The sequence below is a fragment of the Haemaphysalis longicornis genome, unplaced genomic scaffold, assembly GCF_048455015.1.
Source record: "Haemaphysalis longicornis isolate Haplotype H1 unplaced genomic scaffold, Haemaphysalis longicornis Haplotype H1 scaffold_10, whole genome shotgun sequence".
Classification (NCBI taxonomy): domain Eukaryota; kingdom Metazoa; phylum Arthropoda; class Arachnida; order Ixodida; family Ixodidae; genus Haemaphysalis; species Haemaphysalis longicornis.
The window spans coordinates 129,095,340-129,118,743 of record NW_027526204.1 but is presented as its reverse complement, the minus strand read 5'-3'; the positions used below and the strand labels follow the sequence as shown (position 1 = coordinate 129,118,743).

The 23,404-nt window shown below is 46.3% G+C and overlaps 1 protein-coding gene across 1 annotated transcript in view; it reads right to left on the bottom strand.

Moving 5' to 3' along the window:
* The window catches only part of LOC144159324 (arylsulfatase B-like), a gene marked incomplete in the record, with an annotated part of 33,270 nt that extends 12,069 nt beyond the window's left edge, over positions 1-21,201 (bottom strand). The window contains 6 exon segments of the mRNA XM_077690735.1: positions 709-834; positions 3,086-3,196; positions 12,507-12,619; positions 17,348-17,507; positions 19,379-19,480; positions 20,997-21,201. Of these exon segments, the coding sequence (XP_077546861.1) occupies positions 709-834; positions 3,086-3,196; positions 12,507-12,619; positions 17,348-17,507; positions 19,379-19,471 (603 nt within the window).
* Between the last annotated feature and the right edge of the window lie 2,203 nt (positions 21,202-23,404).

Genomic DNA, 23,404 nt, shown 5'->3' with positions numbered 1-23,404 from the left:
GACAACTCATCTCTTTGCCGGAAGTGCGTGAAAAAGCCGCCCAATAGCAGGATGTCTAGCTCATGACGAACATCTGGGAATCGATGATGTAGACATGTGAAGATGGCGGCGTCCAAAAACACGAAGGGAAGGGTGAGAAAAAAACGACAAACTTTGCAACAAAAGTGTGAGCTTTCCGTTGCGCGTAAAAGAGTAATACTTGGCACAGAGGACGTTGACGACCCAATCTAACGGTTGCGCTAGTTCATTTAGTGTGCTCAAAATGCCTTTCAGGGCCCCTTTAATGCTAGCAGGAGCTGGGTAAGCAAATTTATGACACAAGAAATTTCTACTGCCGCAGTTGCGTGCGCCAAATAAAATGTCATTCCAGGTAGGTGGTGTCATGTCTTCACATCGGCGCGGTAGAATTGTCGTTAAATTGTTTTTTTTTTTCCTCAAATTTTAACTAGCAGACTTACCTGCGCATTACAATCGGGGACTCCTTAGAATCGTGGAAATATGGTAGTTATCTCCCATACCATTTTACATTATTTATTGGACTTCATTTTACGTCTTGGGCCTTGAACATTTCGATAAATTGCCCAGGCTTTATATATATTTCTGTGCATTCAAAATCAAAAAGTTCTATTGCAGTCAATGACTCCGGGAACTCTTGCTGCATACTATACTCTCCTTGCATTGTTACAGTTCGTTAATTCCGAGACTGACCTTGCGTGTGTTGTGGTGGGTGATGATGTCGATAGCCCTTTGAGTGAGGAGGTGGGTTGTGTAAGCGCCACCCGTATTCGTTACTGCGTCCTCGTTGTCCCAGAAGTCCACGCCGCAATGGTTATACTGTAAACGTATAGGTAAAATACAAACAATAATAAAAAAATCCACCAAGCCGATCAGACTTCTGGTTCAAATTGTTCGAAAATATACTTTCCTTTTCTTTAACTACTGGTTGTACAATACCTAGTAGAACACACTCCCTGCGTGTGAATATCGGTTGTTAATTTTCGTTGAAGCTTGTAGCTGATGTTTTACCATGTTTTTCATTCAGGTCGCGAGTGAACGGCAATAACAATGAAACGTTTTCGGTGCACTTGAGTCTGCCTACGTGCTTTGAGGCGAAAGAACTACGGCTTCCACTGGCGAAACTCATCAAAGACTTCGTTACTACAATTCGCCTTTTCTGTTTTTCCGCCATTTTTTTCCTTTTCGCTCCGCTCTTTAGTGTTCCCGTATGTGAGGTGTTCTTCTTTTCACTTTTTAGTTGTTATGAGTTCTCCTTATCATTGAAACTGCCATGAATCGCTCGATTCTGCTTGTACGAAGTATTTAACATGTCTTACATTATTTGTATTCGCGCCGCCATTCTGGCGGTTGTATACACCCGGGTGTTGGCCTCGTCTGGTGACAAGTGAGTCTCTTTTAGCCGCATCTCGTGGACAGTTTACGCCACTGCATTCATGCCGGAATTAAACTATCTATCATCTATCTAAAAAAAACACTAATGCCTTCTTTCGCATCGACCGTCATCAAATCGTAAGCCCTGCACAGTACGCTTTCCGCAAGCAGAAATTGACTGAGTTGGCTCTTTTTTTTTTCCAAAAAGAATTTGTATTGCATAACTTTCAAAATTGTAATGGGAATATTTCTGAATTTCTCTAGGGACTTTCATCTAATCAATCACAAAATTCTTCTGGAAAAGCTCAACCATTAAATTATTAGAAGCATAGCTCATGCTTCAACTTCTTATTTGCAACATCGCCTGCTGTTTGTAGCCATTGGAAATGAATATTCGCTGGTTAAACCAGTTACGTTTGGTGTTCCCAAAGGAAACATTTTATGACCTTTTCTCTTTATACTTTACATTAAGGAAGTAGTAAATACTGACAAAGCAGCAAAATATATAATATATGCAGATGATACCAGTGTGTTCTCTGCAGGCAGCTCTGGTATCAACCTTCAACAGAGCTAATGAAACGCTTACCAAAATTAATAATTGGGCAGTTGATAACAGTTAAAAGAATCAATGTCGATAAAACCAAGGTCAGTCTCTTTCATCCCGCAACAAAAGAATCGAGCTACGTTCTATTAAGTTAAACAACAGAGAAATCGAAGTATAAAAATCTTTTAAAACACTTGGGGTATACTTTAACGAAAATATGATGTGGGATAACCATATTACATATATTACCAGCAAATAGTCTAAAACAATCGGCATTATACGCCGCCACTGTTTTTATCTTCCTATATCAATCAACATGCATCTGTATAAATTATTATTTCCGTCTTTGATTAACTATGAAATTCTTCTTTAGAGTACTACAACGAATGAAAACTTGCACAGGCTCACAGTTTTGCAAAAACGGATCATTCGTTTGTGTTGTAACCTTCCTTATCTCCGACCAGCTGCTGATTATTTATAAAAATTTGTCATTGTTTCAATTATATCTGTGTATAACTATAAGCTATTTCGTTGTTATCAATTGGTATTAATCAGTAATGATGATGCTCCAACCAGGCTTGCTATGTTAAAAGAGAACGTTGTAGTCTTCAAAACCCGTACACCAGAACCTTGGAATGTCAAATAAGTGCCGCACAAGCTACCGGACACTAGTGATCCAGTACTTATTACCTACATTTTTAAATATTGTTTTCATTAACAGAAATGTCGCCGTTTCAACTCTTTCATTCAGACAGTTGCGTGATATGATTTGTAAGCCTATATTAGCTTAATGAGATTTGTTTTCATGCTCTACCTGACATTCCTAATTTCTCGGATTTGCATTGAGAACCGTACTGCACTTGTTTTGCACTACACTTGTTTTTGTACTAGTGCACTAGTTTTGCACTCGTTTTGTAGCTCACTGCACTTGTTTTGTAATTCCTCTCGTCATGCTTGACTTGCCGCTCTGTGTGTAAGGTGGTCAGGGCCTTTCAGGCTGTCTCAACAGCTTTGTTCCTGGTCGTCCTGCAACATGGTTGTGAAATAAGCTCATTTCAATTCAATTCAATTAAACATGCAGGAACGACGTGAAGAAACCGGTGAAATGAGGGACTATAACCGCTTCAAGTGTAGCAATTTTTTGTATCTTACGAAGTTCAAAAACTCGTTGAAGTAGTTCTTGGCTTCATTGTAGGAACCGTAGAACGTATCGAAGCCCCGCCTCCGTGGCGTGTACACGATACTTGAGTATCCCAGGTGCCACTGAAAAAGAAGAAAAACATGGGGGGTGAGGGGGGAAGGGGGGGAGCTGTCATCCAACTAGCCGTGGAGTTGTGCAAGAGCAACTGAAACGTAACTTTGGGGTCATAGTAACGACCCAGCCGATAGAACTACCCTTTTTGACGAAAACATTGTTTCGCTAGGTATCATAATTTTGTTGGTGCGCTTAATTATCTTCTTAGCATTCATAATACCAACTCTTAGCATTTTATTAAGGGATTTTAACTTTGCCAGGCTTAGCTTCGATAGATAAGAGGAGGAGAAGACACAATACGGAGGAAAGAGATGCCACCGATAACTTCAATACTATTAAATTGAAAATAAAAAGCATTTCGGAGGGGGAAACGAGGCGTGACGGTCACAGCGATGAAGAGCACAGGGGAAAGAGGCAAGCCTTGGGGAATGGGTATCGAGCTGTGACAAGAAGGTGCAGCAAATTTGTGAAAGCATTCGCTCCCGTGTCATGGCATTCAGATTATGCGTTCTTCCTCAGAGGTAACAGGACACCAAGGCGCAGCGGGAACAACTCGGTAGAGGCGGGCTTGAGAAACCGAGTCACAATAAAAAATAACGTGGTTCGAAGCCCTAAGTCTTCTTATTGGTTACTCATTTGGACAAACACATTTATCCGCATTTTTCTGCAATTTACGGTTTTTTACAGCCACTGAAACGTTCTAAACCAAACCACTTACTGTGCCAGCCAGTAAAACGTTTTAATAATATCCTGGGTACCGGAGTATACCCATTACCTATATAAGATACTTACTATAATGACGATATCCACGTGGTTTCAGTGATGCACGGACGAACACACGCGTACACCAGACGATAGGTTAAAACGTTGCAAAGCTGTTTAAGCTCTTGGTTTCACCGTCAATAAACAGAAAAAATACCAACAAAATGCCGAGCGCACGTGAGCGTGCTTGTCGTGAGGAGCGCCCGGCGTCGTCCAGGCTTGCGCGTGGGCTTGTGCCACTTGAGGGGCTCGCAAAAAGAAAAGAAAAAATACCGAGCGCACGTGCCAGTCAGCGTTTAAGCAAACAGCGTCGCCGTCAAAACGGCTGGCGTGTGCCTCTGACGTCACTCGCTTGGCGTTGCTAGCGGCAACCACCTGCGCTCCTAAAACTCTGAGTCGCTGCGGCGGCGGCGGCAGAGCTCTCTCTCCAACTCTGTGCCGCGCTCATGGGGGATAGGGTAGCCAAAGGAGATCCGGACGCTTACAGAAGAGGTGACTTATCAGAAAGTGCGCCGCGCTGCCAGGCGGGAATGCAATCGCCCAGAAGATGAAGAAGAACTAGCCTAGGTAGCGCTCTACGAAACTTTGCGGCGGCGGACGATGAAGTATACGAAGACTGAAGAGGGTACTGTACAAATAAAGCATTATATAATAAAGCACTTATATACATTTGTATAGTTTGATTTGATCTTACGCCGAGATCCCACAAACCACACGGAAAACAGTCCTAGCCTTTTGCAGCCCCTCCCAAGCGGCTTTGGAGAATGCCTCACAATCCCAAGAGGCAGGCGCACGAGCCCTTTTCCCCAACCCGGACAAGAACTTATCCGGCGCGGAAGCTCAAACACTGAGACAAATACAGACAAAGATTTGCCAAAAAAATCCCGCTTATCCAAAATGTTCTCTCAAATGCGCACAAACTTATGCCCTAAATGCGGAAACCCTTCCAGCTTATTTCAAGCAACAAGGGCCTACCCTATCATCTGGCCTTCAGTAAACACCACCACAAAGGCGTTCGCGCTATGGGTGGCAGCAGGGTGTCGAACCGGAACAGGAACCGAACCGAAAACCGGAACCGAACCCGAATTTTCGCCCGGAACCGGAACTGAACCGGAACCGTATTTTTTCCGCCATTTTGGAACTGAACCCGAACCGGAACGAATCGAAGGAACCGTTCCGGAGCGGTTCCGGGGCCTCAACACTGTAATTTCTAGTTTTCCGTTTCGGTACCCTACCTTGGGTCTGAAGATATTTTTACCATTCGCCAGACGGCAACACGAAATATTTTGAATAGTCTGCAGTTCCCTAGGCCCATAAGGTTCTCTTCTTATTATAACCCTCAATTTAATGTAAAGTTGTCCGTATATACTATCAGTTTGCGTTAGGTACTGCCCATATCCCCAGTTATCTTTTACATTTAGAATGTTAAGTTAGAACGCATATTCCGAGGCGACATATCATGAATATATTCGTCATGGTTTCTATCTACCTTGTGTTTAAAATCTTGTGAAGTTTAAAAATCTTGTTTAAAATCGTGTGAAGGACTAGGGGAATTAGCGGGTCAGTTAAAGGGGCCCTGAAAGGCGTTTTGAGCACACTAAATTGACTAGCGCAATCGTTAGATTGGGTCGTCAACATCATCTGTGCCAAGTATTACTCTTTTACGCGCAGCGGAAAGCTCACACTTTTGTTGCAAAGTTTGTCGCTTTTTTCTCACCCTTTCCTTCGTGTTTTTGGACGCCGCCATCTTCACATGTCTACATCATCGATTCCCAGATGTTCGTCATGAGCTAGACATCCTGCTATTGGGCGGCTTTTTCACGCACTTCCGGCAAAGAGATGAGTCAGCTCAGCGTCGGCTCGCCGGCTGATCTGCCAGCGGAGTGACGGAGTGCTTGGACATTTTACGACAAACGAAACAAGTGTAAACAAACGCTTAATCGTTTGTATTGAATGCAACAGGGCCATAACACGACATGAACATTCTCTTACTTGAGTACGTTCCATAAAGAAAGCGTTGAAGCCCCGTGGCACTTCTTTCTTGCAATCGCAGAGAACGCCCTGAGCCGAATGCCCGGGCTTCGACGCATACATTTTATTCCACTTCCAAACAATCCAGAGATGCGTTTCGAACGAACACAACGTCACAACATGCGTTGCAAGTCCGAACCGCGATTTACAGACGATGGGTTGCCTCCTCCTGCCCCTCGTAAATTCGGCACTCACCTCGCGCGCGGTTTGCAGGGACGAACAGCAAGTCACTTAACTCTGGCGCACAAGCCGAGATGGCTTTTAGCCACGCACACTGCACATACGCCATGCGAGGTTGAGTCGTACGCCGCTTGAGAAAGATAATCCAGACCATGAGAAGCACTATTCACCCGCAGAAGCACAACGTCGCATTTCATCGCGAAACAAAGGCGTCCACAACACACATACCATCGCCTCCTGTAATGTCAAACGCATCTCGCACTTCCAAATGGGAGTGAGTAGTATGCCTGCAGTGCCCATATGCCGCGAGGTGGGGCCCCAAGCTGAACCGGGATCACGCAAGAGTAACTGACTTCTAGAGCGGTTTGTGCCTTGTTTCTAGGACAACCGATGTTTGATATTGTCAAAGAAATGGTGCTCGCTCCAGCGCTAGAAAGCTCAGAGCCGCGGAGGAGCATGTTTTGCCAACGTTGCCGCTCTCCACCACGCGTCGCCCCAAGCTGAACTGGCGTTTTGTGCACGGGTTCTGTATCGGTTTAAAATGTCTATTTCACGTGCCGCCGCCAGGAATTACAACCGCCACAAAATAAGACCCGGCACCAGCGGGGCCACATCTGATACGGCGCTTTTTGGATAAACAGTGCGCTGTGCATCCAAGGGAGCGAGCGCAGGATCCTCCCCGTGCGGCTGCGAGTTCGCCGCCGATAAAGGGTCGCGTGCCGCCGATAGCAAAGTTCTGCAGCAACGTACACCGCGAAAGGGAAGGCCAGGCCGCCGCACACATGCGGCCAGATTTTTCGTTCGCTTTTCCAGCCTTGAGCGGAGAGAGGGATTCATGGTGTCAACAAAGCTTGCCCGTAGCAGACGGCTGTCTGAGCAGCGCAATAGCGGAAGTACGTCACCGCCGAGGAGCGCAGCATCATGGGAGGGAAGGCTCGCTCGCCGTCAACAGCGGAGAGTAAGTTGAAAGGAGGAGGAAACGCGGCGCGACGATAATGCGCGGTTTTTGATTTACGATTTCTCAGCTAATACTCATCGCTTCAACAAAATTTTTGCGGGAGGAGATTGATAATACATTGCTTTATTTGGTTACATGTACATCCACGCATCGGCGGAAGGTATTTCAGGACCCCTTTAAGGTGGATTGGAGGGTCGGACCAAACATGAAATTTTTGGGGTCTTTGGCATCTGGAAATTTTGCAGGGTTCTCCTTCTCGACCAATCAGGAAATTTAGTTACGCACAAAATAGCCGGAGAGTTATGTGATGACAACCTGAATGCTATAAAAGGTCTTTCTTTATGCACGTATTGCGCTGTTTTGTTGTTTCTCGCGTAAGAATGACATTTCGCACTGAAGTTAATAACTATTTGCTAATGGATATCTTATATTCACCAAATGGTTTTCCAAACGTGTCTATATATGAGGTAAGAATGTAGGAAGCAACTAAACTGGAAAAACTGAGGAACGATCAACTGGTTTGATGCGAAAGACACCCGATAGCATTCTTCAATACCTTCTCTTTCTTTGTGCTACCGTTGTGCAGCCTTCCACAGGTGTACCCCAACCAGCGAACACAGCCCCCTAAAAGCTGAGGAAGCGGCGATAGCACGTGCGCTTAGCCAAAGCGGCGCCAAAACTCTCATAACAGACTCCTAGCAGGTGTGGCGCAACTTTGCCAACGGTCGATTGCATCTCACAACACTTCGACAGATAAGTCAGAGTCCACCAACGAGACCAGCCAGGATTGTATGCGCACCAGCTCATACTGGCATCACCGGCATACAGGATCACCAACCTCGTGGCTCGAGATTTGACCCGCTTAGCCAGCGCTCATGAAGCCGAGCCCGACCGCATGCATCCTGTAGTCACCTACCAGGAAATTACTCAGCACTATATATGCTCTCCCGTAGAACGCATTACTCCACGCACAAATCGCTACCGATTACCCAGAAAAGACTATTCCGCGCTCTGCGGGTTAACACCTTCCCACACACAACCAGACTTCACCTCTTTGACCGGACACTATTCTGTCCACTTCGCTGCTTCTGTGGAGAATCAGAGAACCTCTTACACAGGCGGCTGCGACAAGTCTACCCTAGATACGCCCAACCTCCACCTTTCCAAAGAGATTTGGGAGAGAGCCTTGGCCAGCTCCGGCCTCGAAGATCAGCTGCACTTGATGGAAACGGCTGTCCACTCAGCCGCCTTGAATGAGGACGCCTCTCTGAAATTTTTCCTCGATTTAATTAGAGTTCATTTCCTCTCTCTACGAGGAATCATTACTACTGCTTGTGGTTTCATTAAGCTATTATCTTTCCTAGACCCCAATCGCTGTCACCTGCCGCTGAAGTGTCATTAGCAAGTTCCTATCTGAGGTGGTTCCCTAGCCAATGCCGTCCTATACACGCCGTCCAATGAGTCATTAAAGCCATTCTTTCTTTCTAACCGGCCTGTTAGCAGATAAAAGATTAGCAGAAGGATATCGCTCTAAACGCCACCGGCCACGCTTGATAGAATGTTGACGCCGACGCCGGACTGTTTTCGACTTCTAAAGCCCTACTAATGATCTCGTGATAAGCTAAAGCGCCATTGAAACAAGGGGTAGATGAAAAGCGTAGAAAACCAACCAATTTATTTACAATGCGAAATTTGTTGCTTCATTATGCGAAAATAGGTGTGCGTTAGCGTGTGCCTGCGTAGACATTTGATGGATAAAAAAAAAGATAGCGGGCGCGCAGGCTCTCCTGCCCGCCAAAAAGACTGCCCGCTTGCCAGTAAACTACCTGCCCGCCTGCCTGCCAGGCAGGCGATTCCTGAGAGGATGCGTGATTTGGAGACGAGGGGTGGTCCGTCACGAGACGCCCTGGGGGAGGGGGGAGGATGCGTTATTTGGAGACGATGTGCGGCCCATCACTGCTCGGTTAAGGGAGTGGACACAGGGCGGCACAGCGGCGGCTATATAGAGCCATGCGGTAGAGCGCAGCCCTGAAGCGCCCGCCCCTGTGGTTTCGCGTAGTACCTCAGCGTCGGCCTCGTTGCAACCGAGAGAACGAAGACGCCACCGAAGATAGAGCGAGCAGGAAATCGGAAGATGACAGTATGACGAAAGTATAAGGTGGAGGGCGGAACTGTAAGACCGCGTGAGAGACGCTTCAAGTCGATGATGCCTAACGAGATAACGGCAGAGTACCCCGCGCGCCGTCGTGCATTTGCTGATGACGCGATCGCTTTTGAGACACAGCAGCTATGCGCCGTTGCCGAGAAGACTACAGTTCACGCTGCACTCAAATTTCGCATTAGCGAGTATCGCAATCGCCCGGTAATATTTTTTGTTTCCTCAAGAGTACAACTGCGGGTATAAAACTGCGGTGTTATGAGCCAAGAATAAAATTTAAAAAAAATGAACAAAATTCAATTAATAAAAATACACTTGTGGCCATAAAGAGTAATGTTTTCACATTCATACAAATACACGCCTTAAGTGTCCCAGTGAATTTTTTATTTCGCTTTAGTTAATATTGTAATCGTGGACTTACCATAGAAAACCTTTTGCAGTAGATTGTACTGCTAAAGGATGTTTTCAACCCTTTCTATCAATTCTTTCACTCTTTTTTGCGCATCTGCAAGCACTGCGAAAGCTATAGCTATAACACAGAGAAGCAGTCGGGTGATTTGCTCGTCACAGCAGCTACACGTTCAGTTTCTGCTTCGCTTTTGTGGCTTTCTTTTCTTTTTAGAGTCGCAACTTAAAGGGACACTGAAGTGAATTTGTCAAGCTCCCATTTTTGCTTGCACTGCGTAGACTGTCTCAAATTAGCACACTTTTCATCGTTTATCCGGTTGACAAATCGGTAATTATTTTACAAAGCGCGAAAGAAGAAAAACTACCATGCGCGGTTTGCGGCGGCCGCACCAACTAAGGCTGTGACGTTGAGAGGAGGGGCGCCGTGATTGGACGATGCCCAAGGTTAGCAATCACACAAGTTTCGGTTTCGGTTTCGGTTCTGTAAAACATAACCAATGGCTTTGTTGGATGGGCATTCTCAATATCTCAGTAATCATCGTACCGCGCTTCTGCCATGTTGTCGGCTGTAAAATGCACAAGATAAGCCTCCCAGGACGGCTTGTAGTCGTAGCATTCACTAGCCGAGACCTACGCAGTGCATGAACGCCCTCCGCGTACCCGCAGACGCCCAAATGTCATGCGCTTTTCCCCCATATTTGGAGCTTGCCTCCCTCATGCCTGTATCGTAAAAAGCGTGTTCGCACCAGGCCAAGGGTCTGTTCATTCTGGCCTGTGCCCACTGCCTGCAAGCAGTCGGTGCTTATGGCAACAGCACGCCAACGAGAACTCGCTAGCGCGCCAGTGCCAGCCTGCGCGCGTTTTGTGAACTAGTTCGTGTAGCCATGAACGTTGTGGCCCAAAAAAAGGTGAACTCAATATAGAAAACATCGGCGGAAAACAAAAAAGTTAACTTACAAAAAAAAAAAAAAGCACTTACCCGCGGGATTCGAACTCGGGATTCGCAAAACATTTGCAATGAATTCCTAGCGCCTCAGACTGCTAGGCTACGGAGCGGGACGCGTAGGCCTTGCTAATATAGGGTATATATTGTACAACCGGTTTACACTTTTATTTAGTTTTGGCATTTCAAGCCGCTTAGGTGACTATTTGTTGCACTGCGATCGTGCAGTAAGCGTCGCCCGAGTTTCCACAGTAGCTCACGTCTAGCAATTGCATTTCGTAGACGGAAAAGCGTTCGCAGATGCGTAGTCGTGCTGCTGACCGCTGTGCTTGTTCGCCCAGCGCAAAAAAGTGCTTCCCGCGCCCTAGTTTTACGCTGTACGGTAAAAATATCAGTTGATTTTATTTGCTTAGTACCTATATTGACTTCGCTGACTCTTCTCCGGCCTTCAAGAGGCCTTATATTTTCCTACTGGCGCACCAGTCAGCGAAGCGTCGCATGTGCAGCGCTTGTGTGAAGCGACCTTGACTTGGAGCTAGATACAGTGTACAAACAAACCAAGTAAAGAAAGGCACATTCTTCCATTCACAAACGTGTCCTGGCTTCGTTTCAACTAAGCGAACGAATTGCGACCAAGCAATTTTTTTTTAACCTCCTTGATTGCGACGACCCGCCGGCGGCCGGCGGACGAAACGCTGGGCCGACTGACTCTGTCGGCCGGGGAGCCGTGCAGTAGCGCAGCCGTGGCGCAGCCAATTGCCAGCTCATCCCCTACCGACGTCACACGAAAACGCCACAGAAAATGGGCGAGCGTAAAGAGAGGAGGACAGCGTTTTCGAATTAGTTTTTCTACTAAATAAAATCGCGTAAACGCGCCTAGAGTGGTCGAAACATGCCCTGGGGACTCCGGACTACAATTTGCGCTAGTAATCCCGCAATGTTTACATATCACTTCAGTGTCCCTTTAAGGAAAGCCGGAAAATAGCCGCTACACCACTGTAATGACGTCATTACAGCGGTAGAAGAACGCCAAGACTGGGAAAGAGAGAAAAATATTTTAAGCAAGTTTCTAAGTTATCTGATGTGGACAGAGCAGTAATTTTTGTCTGAGGCACTTTGCGACCCTCTAATCTTAGTACTGGATGTCTCGGTATACTACTTTCTGCGAGCATTGAAGATTTAGAAAAAAGTTTATAAAGGTGTTGCAATCACTTTAATTTGGCCAAGACAAAACATTTGCACAACGAAACTTGACAAGGAAACTAATACCGGTCACAAATAAATTAACAGAAAAACACGCCTGCATTTTTTTATTTCGAACCCCTTTGAACCCGTTTGAACCGGTTCGAACCGGTTCGAACCGGAACGAAATGGCGCTCCGGAACCGAACCCGAACCGAACCCGAAAGGCTTGAACCCGAACCCGAACCGAACCCGAAAAAATTCCGGTTCGACACCCTGGGTGGCAGCTCGGGCCAGCTCCGACTTCGGGACTTGATTCTTTGAGCCCGAAGAGGAGCAGAAGAGTCTGGGGCCTTGGAAGCAGGGCACCACCGCTAGACCAATCGTGACACCTCTCTCTCTCTCTCTCTCTCTCTCTCTCTCTCTCTCTCTCTCTCTCTCTCTCTCTCTCTCTCTCTCTCTCTCTCTCTCTCTCTCTCTCTCTCTCTCTCTCTCTCTCTCTCTCTCTCTCTTTATATGGCGCTCATCCAGTTTAGCTTAGTGATGCGAGCACAGCTCTGCTGTGACATCAGGGTTGCACCGTTGTGCAAGTTGGCTCTGTCTCTCTTTTTTTATTTCAGCCGTATACTGGATCCCCGCGGATAATTATTTCTCTGCAAGGATTCAAAAAGCCTGCTAAAACAATGGCCATACTCACTTTCCCGAGTGCGTGCGTCTGGTAGCCGAGACTCTTGAGCCGCTCTGCAATCGTGGGGACGCTCGTGTTGAGGCCTCCCTTCTCGGCGGAAAGAAAAACGTTGTGCTGGAGGCCTGGATGGATGAGAATTCCGCGAACCACCGCATTAGATTCCCACATGCATATTGCCTGCGTTCAGCGTGTTCTGGCAATTCCCGCATTTTCCCAGCACGACGGGTTGGTTTCAAAAGCGAACCTGTTTAGCAATTTGTTGATTATTAGACCTACAGGATGTTTACGCTGCTGCTTGGCGCTCGCCTCGACCATGTCGAAATGGAGCGGTTTCTTGTATTTTGCATAATTTCTGGCACACGATTTTAAAAAAGGCTGGTTGGATAGTAAAGAATAATTAAATTTCCACTATTCTCAGTGCAGGCGATGGCTCTGACGCTGTTGGCTACCATGCGCAGCAGATACAAGGCGATGGTCGGTAAAAAATTCCGAATGCACAGAATAGCTATGGGCACACGGCACGTTATCTAAAAAACCTAAATACGAACTAGCCTACCGTGATAGGCCCCCTGACAATATGGGGAACGATTTTGTAGACGGACATTTTCTCCAATTTCGGAAAGGTGAAAGTCACGAACAATGTTTTCTAAGGTTTTTGCACTAAAGTCCGATCATTGGGGCTCACACAACCTGTCACACGGATTACACACACAAACCACTATGCTCGTACTTTGAGAATTATTTGGGCAAGAAGTGAGTCATGGCTATTGAAGAGGCTACAGTGATGGCGTTTGAAAAGAAAAAAAAAATCACAAATAAATTGTTGAGAGAACTTTATAATGGGAAACCAGGCGTTTGATGTTGAGAAATACCGGGGAGCACTAGTGCGAGCGAGATCACAGCGCTTTGCGGAAGTGCAACCGTTTCGCTGGTCTTTAGGCGATGAGCGCCGTCATGCTCTATCTAAACAAGTATTTTAAATCGAGCATAAAGCAAAAATTACTGATGACTCTAATGTGATAATGATTGCCTTCACCGATTATTATAGAACTCTACTCCAAGCTCCCAAAAAAAGCGGTGAGCGAGGATTCTATTGACAGATTTATTAGTTTACTGCCCAGATTAAAGCAGGACGAGTGTGAATCTATTGACCAGGAGATTGGCATTCAAGAATTGGTGTCTAGCATTGAATCATTGGCGAAAGGCAAAACCCCGGGACCTGATGGTCTCACTGGAGAATTTTACCAGACATTCTGTTCTTTGCTGGCTCCATTTTTACTTGAGGTTTACCGCGAGGCTTACAAGACTGTATATCTTCCACCTACGCTGTACGAAGGCCCCACTGTTCTAATCCCGAAAATTAATGATCCTGATAAAGTGCTTAAATTAGCAGGATGTCGTCCCATTTCTATATATAATGTAGCTTATAAACTATTCGCTAAGATTTTGGACTGCCGTCTTCAAAATGTAATTGAGCTCCTAGTTGGTGACCATCAGACATGTGCGTGGGCGATCTATTCTGTGTTTCGGGTACCTCGGGTACTTCAGCCCAAGTAACTTTACGTGTTTCGGGTACTTCAGTGCAAGTAACTTTAGTAAAACTACATTTGGCAAAGTCATTTAATCATGTCAGTCCCCCATTCCTGTTTCGTGCTCTACAGCGTGTGAACGCAAGATCCTGGCTTACCGAAAGTATTCAAATGTGTTATGCGAATGGCTCGACAAGAGTTATATAGTCAATGATCGGCTAACACAACCAATTCACCTTCTTTGATTGGCTCGTCATTTAAGGGGGCCCTTATCACCCCTCCTGTTTTGTTAATACCTGGAACCATTAAGTATGCGCATAATACAGGGCAATGATTTTGTTTACGCTATCGTCCTCCGATGGAAAATTCTTAGCATATACCGATGCTGTCGCTTTCTTTTGCACTGACAATGCAAGCGGGGAATGCTCTTGCCATTACACAAGAATTTTGTGAGGTTTAAGGTGCGGCCCTGAATTTCGCGAAAAGCCGTGGGTTTTGGTTTGAAAAATGGGGAACGGCATCCGATTGTTTCGCCGAAATCAATGGGAATAGTAACCGGTCATATTCTAGCAGTTCCCCTTTCACAGTTTCGCAATACTCACTTACATTGGTCGGAGCAGGCGGTGAAGGTGCAGCGTCAAGTGAATGACTGGAGTGGACGGCAGCTGTCCATCTTTTATCGTGCTCGGACGTTTAACGCGCTTCTTGCGACCCGTCTTCTTTATGTCCTACAGGTGTTACATTGCTCTCGCCTCAGGAAACAGGCTTTTCACCGGATTTTCGCAACCTTCATTTGGTGTTCGCGTAGCGAGCCAATGCGTCGCAAAAATCTTTTTCTTCCGGTTGTGCGAGGGGTACTTGTTCTCGTTGATCTTTTTGTTTGGCAGCTTGTTTCTCGTTTATTCTACTTTTGAGATGTTCAACAACCGTTATGAAAAGCTCCACTGCAAACACGTCTCGCACATTTTCTCCCTGATATTGTTGTGTCTTCAGTGTATATGGAAGCAGTCCCAAGTCCGCTGGGTTTTCTCAAAGAAGTGGTTCACACGCTTCGCTTCTTACAGGCCCGGTTTAGCCTTGAGTGCATATTTACTGCTTCGCAGGACTCTATTTCCGATGCCCTGGTTTCTGGGCGTTTTCCCATGCCTTTATATCGCGTTCCGTACTTCCAGTGTCCCTACCAGGACGTCCTCAAAAGAGTATATGTAAAATGTGTGTTCCGCCAGGTGTTAAAACATTTTTCTTTAAATTACACACTGGCACGCTCCCTGTTAAAGCTTGGATGAAAGACCGGGGACTGTTTATACCTTGGCCGACAGGTTGCCGCCTCTGTTCGTGCACAGAGACAATTCATCACTGTTTTAATTATGATTTTGCAGATGCTGCATTTTTCCGGGACATTCTGAAACTAACGCTCAGAAGAAACATGGATATCACGCCTTCATCAATTCAATTTTTGCCATTCCGCAATGCTGGTCAGTCACGCTATGGCATGTTGGTGTTGGTTGATTGGTCCGTACAGTCTGTGGCGATGTCGTTTATGGGATAGGCATGCTGAGCCACCAAGATCAACAAAGTCATATTTCCGAGAAACTGTGGCGTTTGTACATAGTGCGTATAATTCGTTTGCCTGACCACCTGACTGGTTCCCTCTTGTGAACGCTTGTGTGTGTTTGCCAGAATTTTGATGTATTTGTGCTTTTCCCAACTTCAGTGTGTGTTTTTGCGTGCATGACTATGTAGACCTCTTACTGTCATGTTCGAGCGCATTCTCTCAGGTAATAATAAAAAATGGCGAAATGAAGCAATCGGATAGACACCGGCCCCAGGACGCGAGGTACCCAGGTTCGACTCTGGCCACGGTAGCGGTTCTGTTTTCTCACTTCAACCATGATCATTCATCATCATCGTCTGAGAAAGTTCGTTTTCCTGCAGGGTTTTTTGCGTTACAGACGCATCAGAGAAAATACCAAAGCTTCACTAGTGGGGGTTGTTGGTAAGAAGGGCACAGCAAGACGACAGGACACTGTGCTGCTAGCAACTCGTTTATTTTCACTGCCATTTGCCCGATTTTATACGGTGACACAGCAAACGCAAGGAAGGGGAAAAGATGAGAAATAGCATAAAGTAAAGAATTAAAAAGTAAGTTTTTAACATGCATGTGCGCTCCTGCACAGCCACCTGTTCAGGGTCACCCTTCTTCGCCCTGTGCTTTTTATATTTTGCTAATACGTTATGTTATGCTGTTTGCCGCCTTTTGCCCTCCCTTCTGTTTGCCGTGTCGCCGTATAAAATCGGGCAAACGGCAGTGAAAAAAAAAAACGAGTTGCTATTAGTGCAGTGTCCTGTCGTATTGCTGTGTTCTTCGTACCCCACCCCCCTGCGATTTTTTTTTTTTTTTTTGTGATGACCCACAATAAGTATGTTTGTGTTGAATTTTACTGCTCTGCAAGCGAGAAGCCCTAAGTGTTTTTCAAGCTGTTGAAGAGCCGTTAACTCTTTTCGCTTGGTGGACTACAAGGTTTAGAGTTCAGAATTTTTGAAGCACATGCGAAGCTTGAAACACCGCATGAGGGTGCGTGAGTGGCGTGTTTAAAAAACCCACAAAGAAGACATACAACTATAATTTATACGAAAGATTGGAAATGTATGCGTCACTGGAATTCGTGCGCCTAGCGACCACACTTCCGCTACAAAAGGATTTGCATCTAAAGGAACAGATTTTGAAACCAAATGTTTTTTTTTTTTATAAAAGGCGTAACTAGCGGATGGAGCACGAAAACGTTTAATGCTAACAACCCCAGCGATTGTGGAGAGTTTCCTGAAAGGATCATGGGGAGTTGAGGAGCAAAAGCACATAATTTTGTTAACTTTCCGGTCTTTTTTTTTTCTTTTGTACGCGGACAGTCTGACTATGAGCTCGTTCGGCTACGTGTCCGATCTCGCGACGCCCTTTCTCTGTATGCGTCACGAAGGAGGACTGAGCGGTGACGTGCGTTCTCTGCGTCCCTCGTGCGCCGTGCTTGCTTTCTGCCTCAACGTTCCGCCACATTCGTTTCCCTCGCTTACTCTGTTCCGGCGTTACGGGGTTATGAGACTTTATTAAAGCGAAGCTTCAGTATGGAACGGCTTGATTATCGGGGAGGACTATATGCATCTTCCCTGCGCCCTCTAGAGGACGTGTCTTCTCATGGCTGCTTTTCAATGGGAGAGCAAGATCCCACAGTTATACCGCACTAAAGGCGGCTGCTCCGGTTCAAATGCCAAGCAAGAAATGTCCTCTGGTTGGTGACTGCCTCGCATTTGTAGAAGCACACTTACCGAGCCTGATGGGGTACAGCCCAGTCATGAAGGCCGCCCGGGAAGGAGTGCATAGCGGCAGCGTGTAGTACTGGTTCAGCAGCCGGCCGTTCGCGGCCAGCGCGTCCAAGTTCGGCGTGGGAATTTGGGATGCGCCGACCAGGCTGGTATCAGCCCAGCCCTGCGTGCACACAGTAATTGCAGCGATACACATGACCGCGACACCTCATGTGCAGTGCCGTACGTAGATGGTAGGATGCTGGTAGGTGCATAGCTGGTACATAGGTTGTAGCTAGGCTAGAACTCTGAGTACTGAGACAGCGGATGACTGATGCGCCGCTTGGAGAGAGCAACAGAACGGCCAGAGGGTCGGACAGCTGCGTCACCACCGCCATCCTCTCCACTTTTTACGTTGCTCTGCGCATGCCCAGACATTCTCCCATAGCAGCGCACGCACCTTTTTCTTTGAGCTTTACTTCTGAAGCACCCAGCGCGCTTTGTTTTTGTTTTTTGTTTTTGTTTTCGTTTTTTGCACCAAAGCTGTAAAAAAAAGACGACACGGTTTTTACGTATCGTCTGCTTGTTTTTTGCACCAAAGCTCTAAAAAAAGACGATACGGTTTTTACGTATCGTCTGCTTGTACAAATTGGCGCAGAAAAAAAAATTTTCGCACCCAAGAGCTACTGCTTTGTGTTTATTCCTTGAAGGGCTCCTACGTTTTAGCCGATGCTTTCCCGCCCAGCTTGAAGGGCTCGTCGTGTTGGCCGGTCTGTTTCACGTATAAGCACACGCTCATCACCGGTCGTCATTTTATACGTGCACAGTTGGGGGGGAGGGAGGATGGTAAGGAGGGAGGGGACCTGTACGCGCAGTGAGGCTTTACCCACTCTCCGATGTCATGCCCGTTGTGCTGGTGGAATATTTAGACGCGGATGGCTCACGGCCCGATGCGACCTGGCTGAAGCCCACCGTGGTGGAGCTGTTCGGGTTGGCGTCTTACAGACATTAATATGGCTACGACGCGGAAGGGGAAAGGGTAGCCAGATGTTTGTCCGCTAGAATAAAACTCGGGTCCTTGCAGGTTCAGTTCAGCTAATTAATTGGCTAAGGAGCATTGGCTCAATCGGAAATTCCAAACAAATTTGTTTTCTATCGCGCACTTCTTGCACTGCACCCAGTGGTCATCCTTCTGCACAGAGTTGAAGGGAACTAATTTTGTGTGCGTGTGCGTGCGTGCGTGCGCGCTAACGCGCATGCAATGCGTTGTATCCAATAGACATTTAGGAGCCGGAGTTTTCGCTTCGCGTTTCGATCACGGTGGCTTTTTTCGTTCGATGAGCCATATAATGTTTTCACATTAAAGCGAACAGTTTTTTTAAATCAGTCAGCTCGCCAGCACCGACAGTTTGACGGGAAGCCGAAGCCCAGCCTAAAACAGAGCCGTTACACCTAAACCTAACTGTTTTACCACATCCTATAGCCGTGCTCGCTTCCCGTTGGCTGAAGAGAAATTCTAAGTGCTCTCGAAGTTTTTTGCACGTTTCTGATGGATGGCGTCTCTGTATACGGCTGGCTCAAGGAAAGATCCCGTGCACCTAGCCATAATATTGCCATGAAGCCAAGGACGACCCCGTTGTTTTGAAGGAGAAACACGTTTATTGGAGCGAACTTGTGCTCCCCTAACTCAAAATAATACAGAGGCGGCGAAGCAGCGGTCAACAAAGTGACTTGCACAGGCGAGTGTCATCGGATTGAATCCCGCGGCGTCTGCTCTGCAGGCTTCTGTCTTTCGGCAAAAGTGTTTCTGGAACCGTCGATTCACATCCAGAACATTGTAGATCACAGAAGATTATTCTGGGCTACTGACGTTAGGGCGAAACAGTCAGCTTATCTGAATGTGATAGCCCGTGCGGCATAAAAGTAAAGAATGTAAGACGCGCTTCGTTTGGAACGCAGATAACACAGCCGGGCGTGGCCCGGCAGTAAAAACAAACAACAACTAAACAAACCCATACATGCTTCGCGGCAATATGCTGAAACCTTCCAACTTACCACGTCATCAGCTAGCACAAAGATGATGTGCGGAGGACTCTTTTCGGCGTGAATTTCGGGAAAAATCAGACTCATGGAAAGGAGCAGGATCATGATGAGACGCTGCAATACAAATGCAAGCACACACAATTTATGGGAAAAGCTGTCGGAGAGCAAGAAGGCATGAAGATTTTACTGTTGTATTTACCAACTTCTATGTGCACTTAACACGATTTTTTGTTGCAAAATTCGGTATATCCCAAACTCCAGAGAAAAATTTCTCCGTATGGTTAGCGTGTCCTCACATCAACTATCTTCCACTTCAGAACCCCTCCATCGAGGCGATGTGTCTAGAAGTAATGTGAATACCTGATGGTTGAAGTATTTTGCTAGGTTTCCGCTACACCGCACTCATGATTTTAGTAGTGATATTCTGCTTCGTGACCAATCACCCTTTTTTTACTTTTAATTCATTTATGCTTTTTCAGATTGAAACTTATGTTGGATGCATACAGCCAAGGATCTGTAGGATCTATGCTTAAAGGGACAGCCAACCGCTTTTTGTGGAGTCCACGTCCTTTTGCTGATATTAAGTCCAGCGTAGAGTCGCAACCACAAGGAAATTCTAAGTGAATTGGGGAGAATAATTTTATTTTGGCACTGAACTTTCTGAAGTCCGAGAGGGGGCACCATGTCGTGTCTCAAAATTACACTAGCGTAAATACAAATAGCTCTTTCGGTTTCAGTGCGCGCTTCAAAAACAGCACGAAGGAATAGGAAAGGCTACATGTAATCATTCATTTAGCTGGAGACAATTTTTACACGCTTTTTTTACCTCACGTACAGTGTTGCGACATTGCTTACTGTCACGAATGGTTGTCAGAATCCGTTTTGGCAGCATGGTTTAGTCTGGTAGAACTTAAAGGAGCCATGAAGACAAAATACAAGTTGGGTTTATTAGAAAGACTGCTTAGTCCCGATAACCATGATACAAATATCATCACAATCTTCGAACAAATAACGGAGATATTAAAGAAAACGTGTGCAGCAGTCGCGACCCCCTAGCCAATTTCCCGCAACTTTTCTACGACGTCACGGAACCTCGTTTGTGCGGTTGGCGGCCGCCTAACTGACCTGTCGCGACGACACATGACTGGACGTCTGTACTGGGGCCTCTAGTTCCATTTGACCGCATCACTTGAATGCTAACGTGCAGTTACCGCACTGAAAATTATATTTTATTGTTGGCCCGTATGACGTCATTCTTGCCCATAACACGTTAATTTGGCGCGAAATTTGAAAGTTTTTAAATACTTCTTTCTTTTTTTTCGTTAAAAAACATCTTTTGGGGCTGTAGTGGAGCTGAGTGAGATACTGAATCCTAGTTCTTTCAAATTACACGAAGTTGTATTTTCTCTTCATGGCTCCTTTAAAAATTCTGCTTTCAACGTTCCACGACCCTATGGAAAAAACTATTTCCGTATCAAGTGTTTTAAGTGACGCCCTTTCATTTAGGATACAGAGCACGTGCTCCACAAGTACCGTCTGGCCATCCCGTCAGCGGGTCGAATACTGCTATACGCTAAGGCAAAGGTTTACAATAAGTATCATCCACTACTAGCGACAGAAGCCGTCTTACCGTGATTGTTGGTCACAGGTTGCTGGCGGGCCTCTACAAGTTTTCCCCATGCGGCTTTCTACCGAAATGACAGAAGGAACTGCGTTTGCCTATATGTGAGCAGCACTACGGGAAACAGGAATACACCGAAGCCGCCAGCAGAACGCGAACCCCGACGTTGTCAAACAGCGCTACAAAGGCACGTGTCGCTTCTATTGCACGCGAGCTGCGATAACGGTATAAATTTGGTCACAAGCTTCCGTCGCGCGACGCAAAACAGCGAATCAAGGCGAACGGGCAAACCGGCTGGCGGCGGTGGCATGCAAGTTGGTACATCTGTTGGGTGTTTACAGGGCAGAAATACGACAAAACAACCTCTCGCGAATTCACTTGTCACGCGTTAACCGCCACTACAGCATGTTGGTAGATGTTGATTATACACGAGTTACGGCTGTTGCAATATGGGGCACGGTCTTGTCTGATTCATCCATTTGTGTCAACGTATCACCCTTGCACTGTGTTTGGGACGGACGTTTATTGAAGAAAAGGAACCCTCCTGGTTCCAACGGGTGGCACCACCCACTGCTGGAAGTAGAGACGCAGCTGTGTATAGGTCTACGGGTTGATGTTGACAGAACTCCCGCCGTGAAACGTATGGTATACTTGGGTACAACTTAAAAGAACGGCAACGGAAGTTGCCGCTGTGCCTCATCACCGCAGCCGGATGTTACTACACGCGCCGCAAGTAGTGCATTACTGGGAATATTTTGAACATTTCATGAGCCGTTTCCGTGATTTATTGGACTCAATAAGCTTATAAACTACTGCAGCGAGGACAACCAAGCTATGTGAGAAAAGGCAAACGACATCACGCCTTCATAACAATCTCTTTCAAAACGCGCGCCCGTTGATATCCAGGTCTGCCGCTTCGGCGGAGGGATACCGTATACATGAGCTACAGCCGTTCTTAACTTGTTCCCGAGTATAGTGTTTTGCTTTTCGCCTTCATCTGGAATTCAGCTTGCGTGGTTGGGAATACAAGCCGCTACTGCAGCGTGCGAGAGGTACAATCTGAACCTGGGGTGTGTCGAGGCCGGAAAAGGGAGCAGGAAACGCGTGCACTTGTTTTTGATGACGACAATGCGCAGCGTTGTACTTTCGAGGCTAGGCGAAGGCTGCGCGGAGCTTTGCTCACAGCTGGTTGCTCATAGCCGGTGGGGAAAGCGACGAAGTGGGAAGGCCACTAACGTGATACATGTTCCAAAAAGTGATTCTGCCTTCGAGAGGGCACGTAATTTACAAAGCATAATGTTTCATTGTCACGGACATAAATGCGAATGTTCTTTTATTCCTTTTTATACCAGCGTACCGCACAACCACGACTGATTTTTATAGCATGCAGGCTTCAGACCGTCTCTATTTTCTCGTTTATATTTTTTTTCTAATAATTTTAGGGGGTGAGAAATCAGGTGTAACCAAATTTCTTCTGGCTTGGCCGGTTTCCCATAGTTGCTGTTACGAAAGGAAATACCCAGAAATAATATCGAGTTTTATCGCAAAATAACGGCCCTAAATGGAGGTTGCACTTCGGTTCTATATTAAGGTAATATGCTCTAAAGCGCAAGAAAAATTAGCATCAAGAAGAAAACTGCGTAGAGCGCCTCTTGATTATTAAAAGTAATAAATAACTGAACAATTGTTATACCCATTAGTGTCATTATTACAATGGCCCACCCGGGCATCGCCGGGTACTACTGCGAGTATCTGATAAAGAAAATGGAACGAATCAAAATTTGCCAGTTCGGTTCGTTTTCCCAGAATATTGTAGACATACCGTGGAGCGTCCCGAATCTAATAAACAAAGCCGAACTTCCCTCACTTGCAAACCGCAGAATAAAATCCAAACTAACATTTATGTATCTTTTGTATCGCGGCCAGTTTAAAATTCCACGAGGAGATTATCTCCTTGAGCCCTTTAAACACTCTTCGCAAACAAGTTGTAATACAGTCGAACACGGATATATCGAACACGGGTATATCGAATTATTGTTTATATCGAACTCATAAATTATCCCCTTGAAGATTGTGTAAAAGTATAGGAATTAGTACGTTTATATCGAACCGTACTTTTCCCGACATTGGGTATATCGAACGCCGCGCGAGCTGGAAGCTGCTCTTCGGCGGTCGCTGCACCCCCGATGGAGGTTGAGGAGGATATGGAGGAATGCGCGGGAAGGGCGAAGACTGGCTCGCGGAACTAATCCCCCCTACCGGAACGAATTTGCGCTTGCCCAGTCGGGCCCCGCTACCGGCCACCGTAGCGTTAGCGGACGGAGCCCGGTATGCTAAATCTCTCTAGGCACACAAGCCCGAACACTCGGAAAATGTGACAGTGCGAGGTAGGGATGCCCCGACGGCGCACGTCCTTT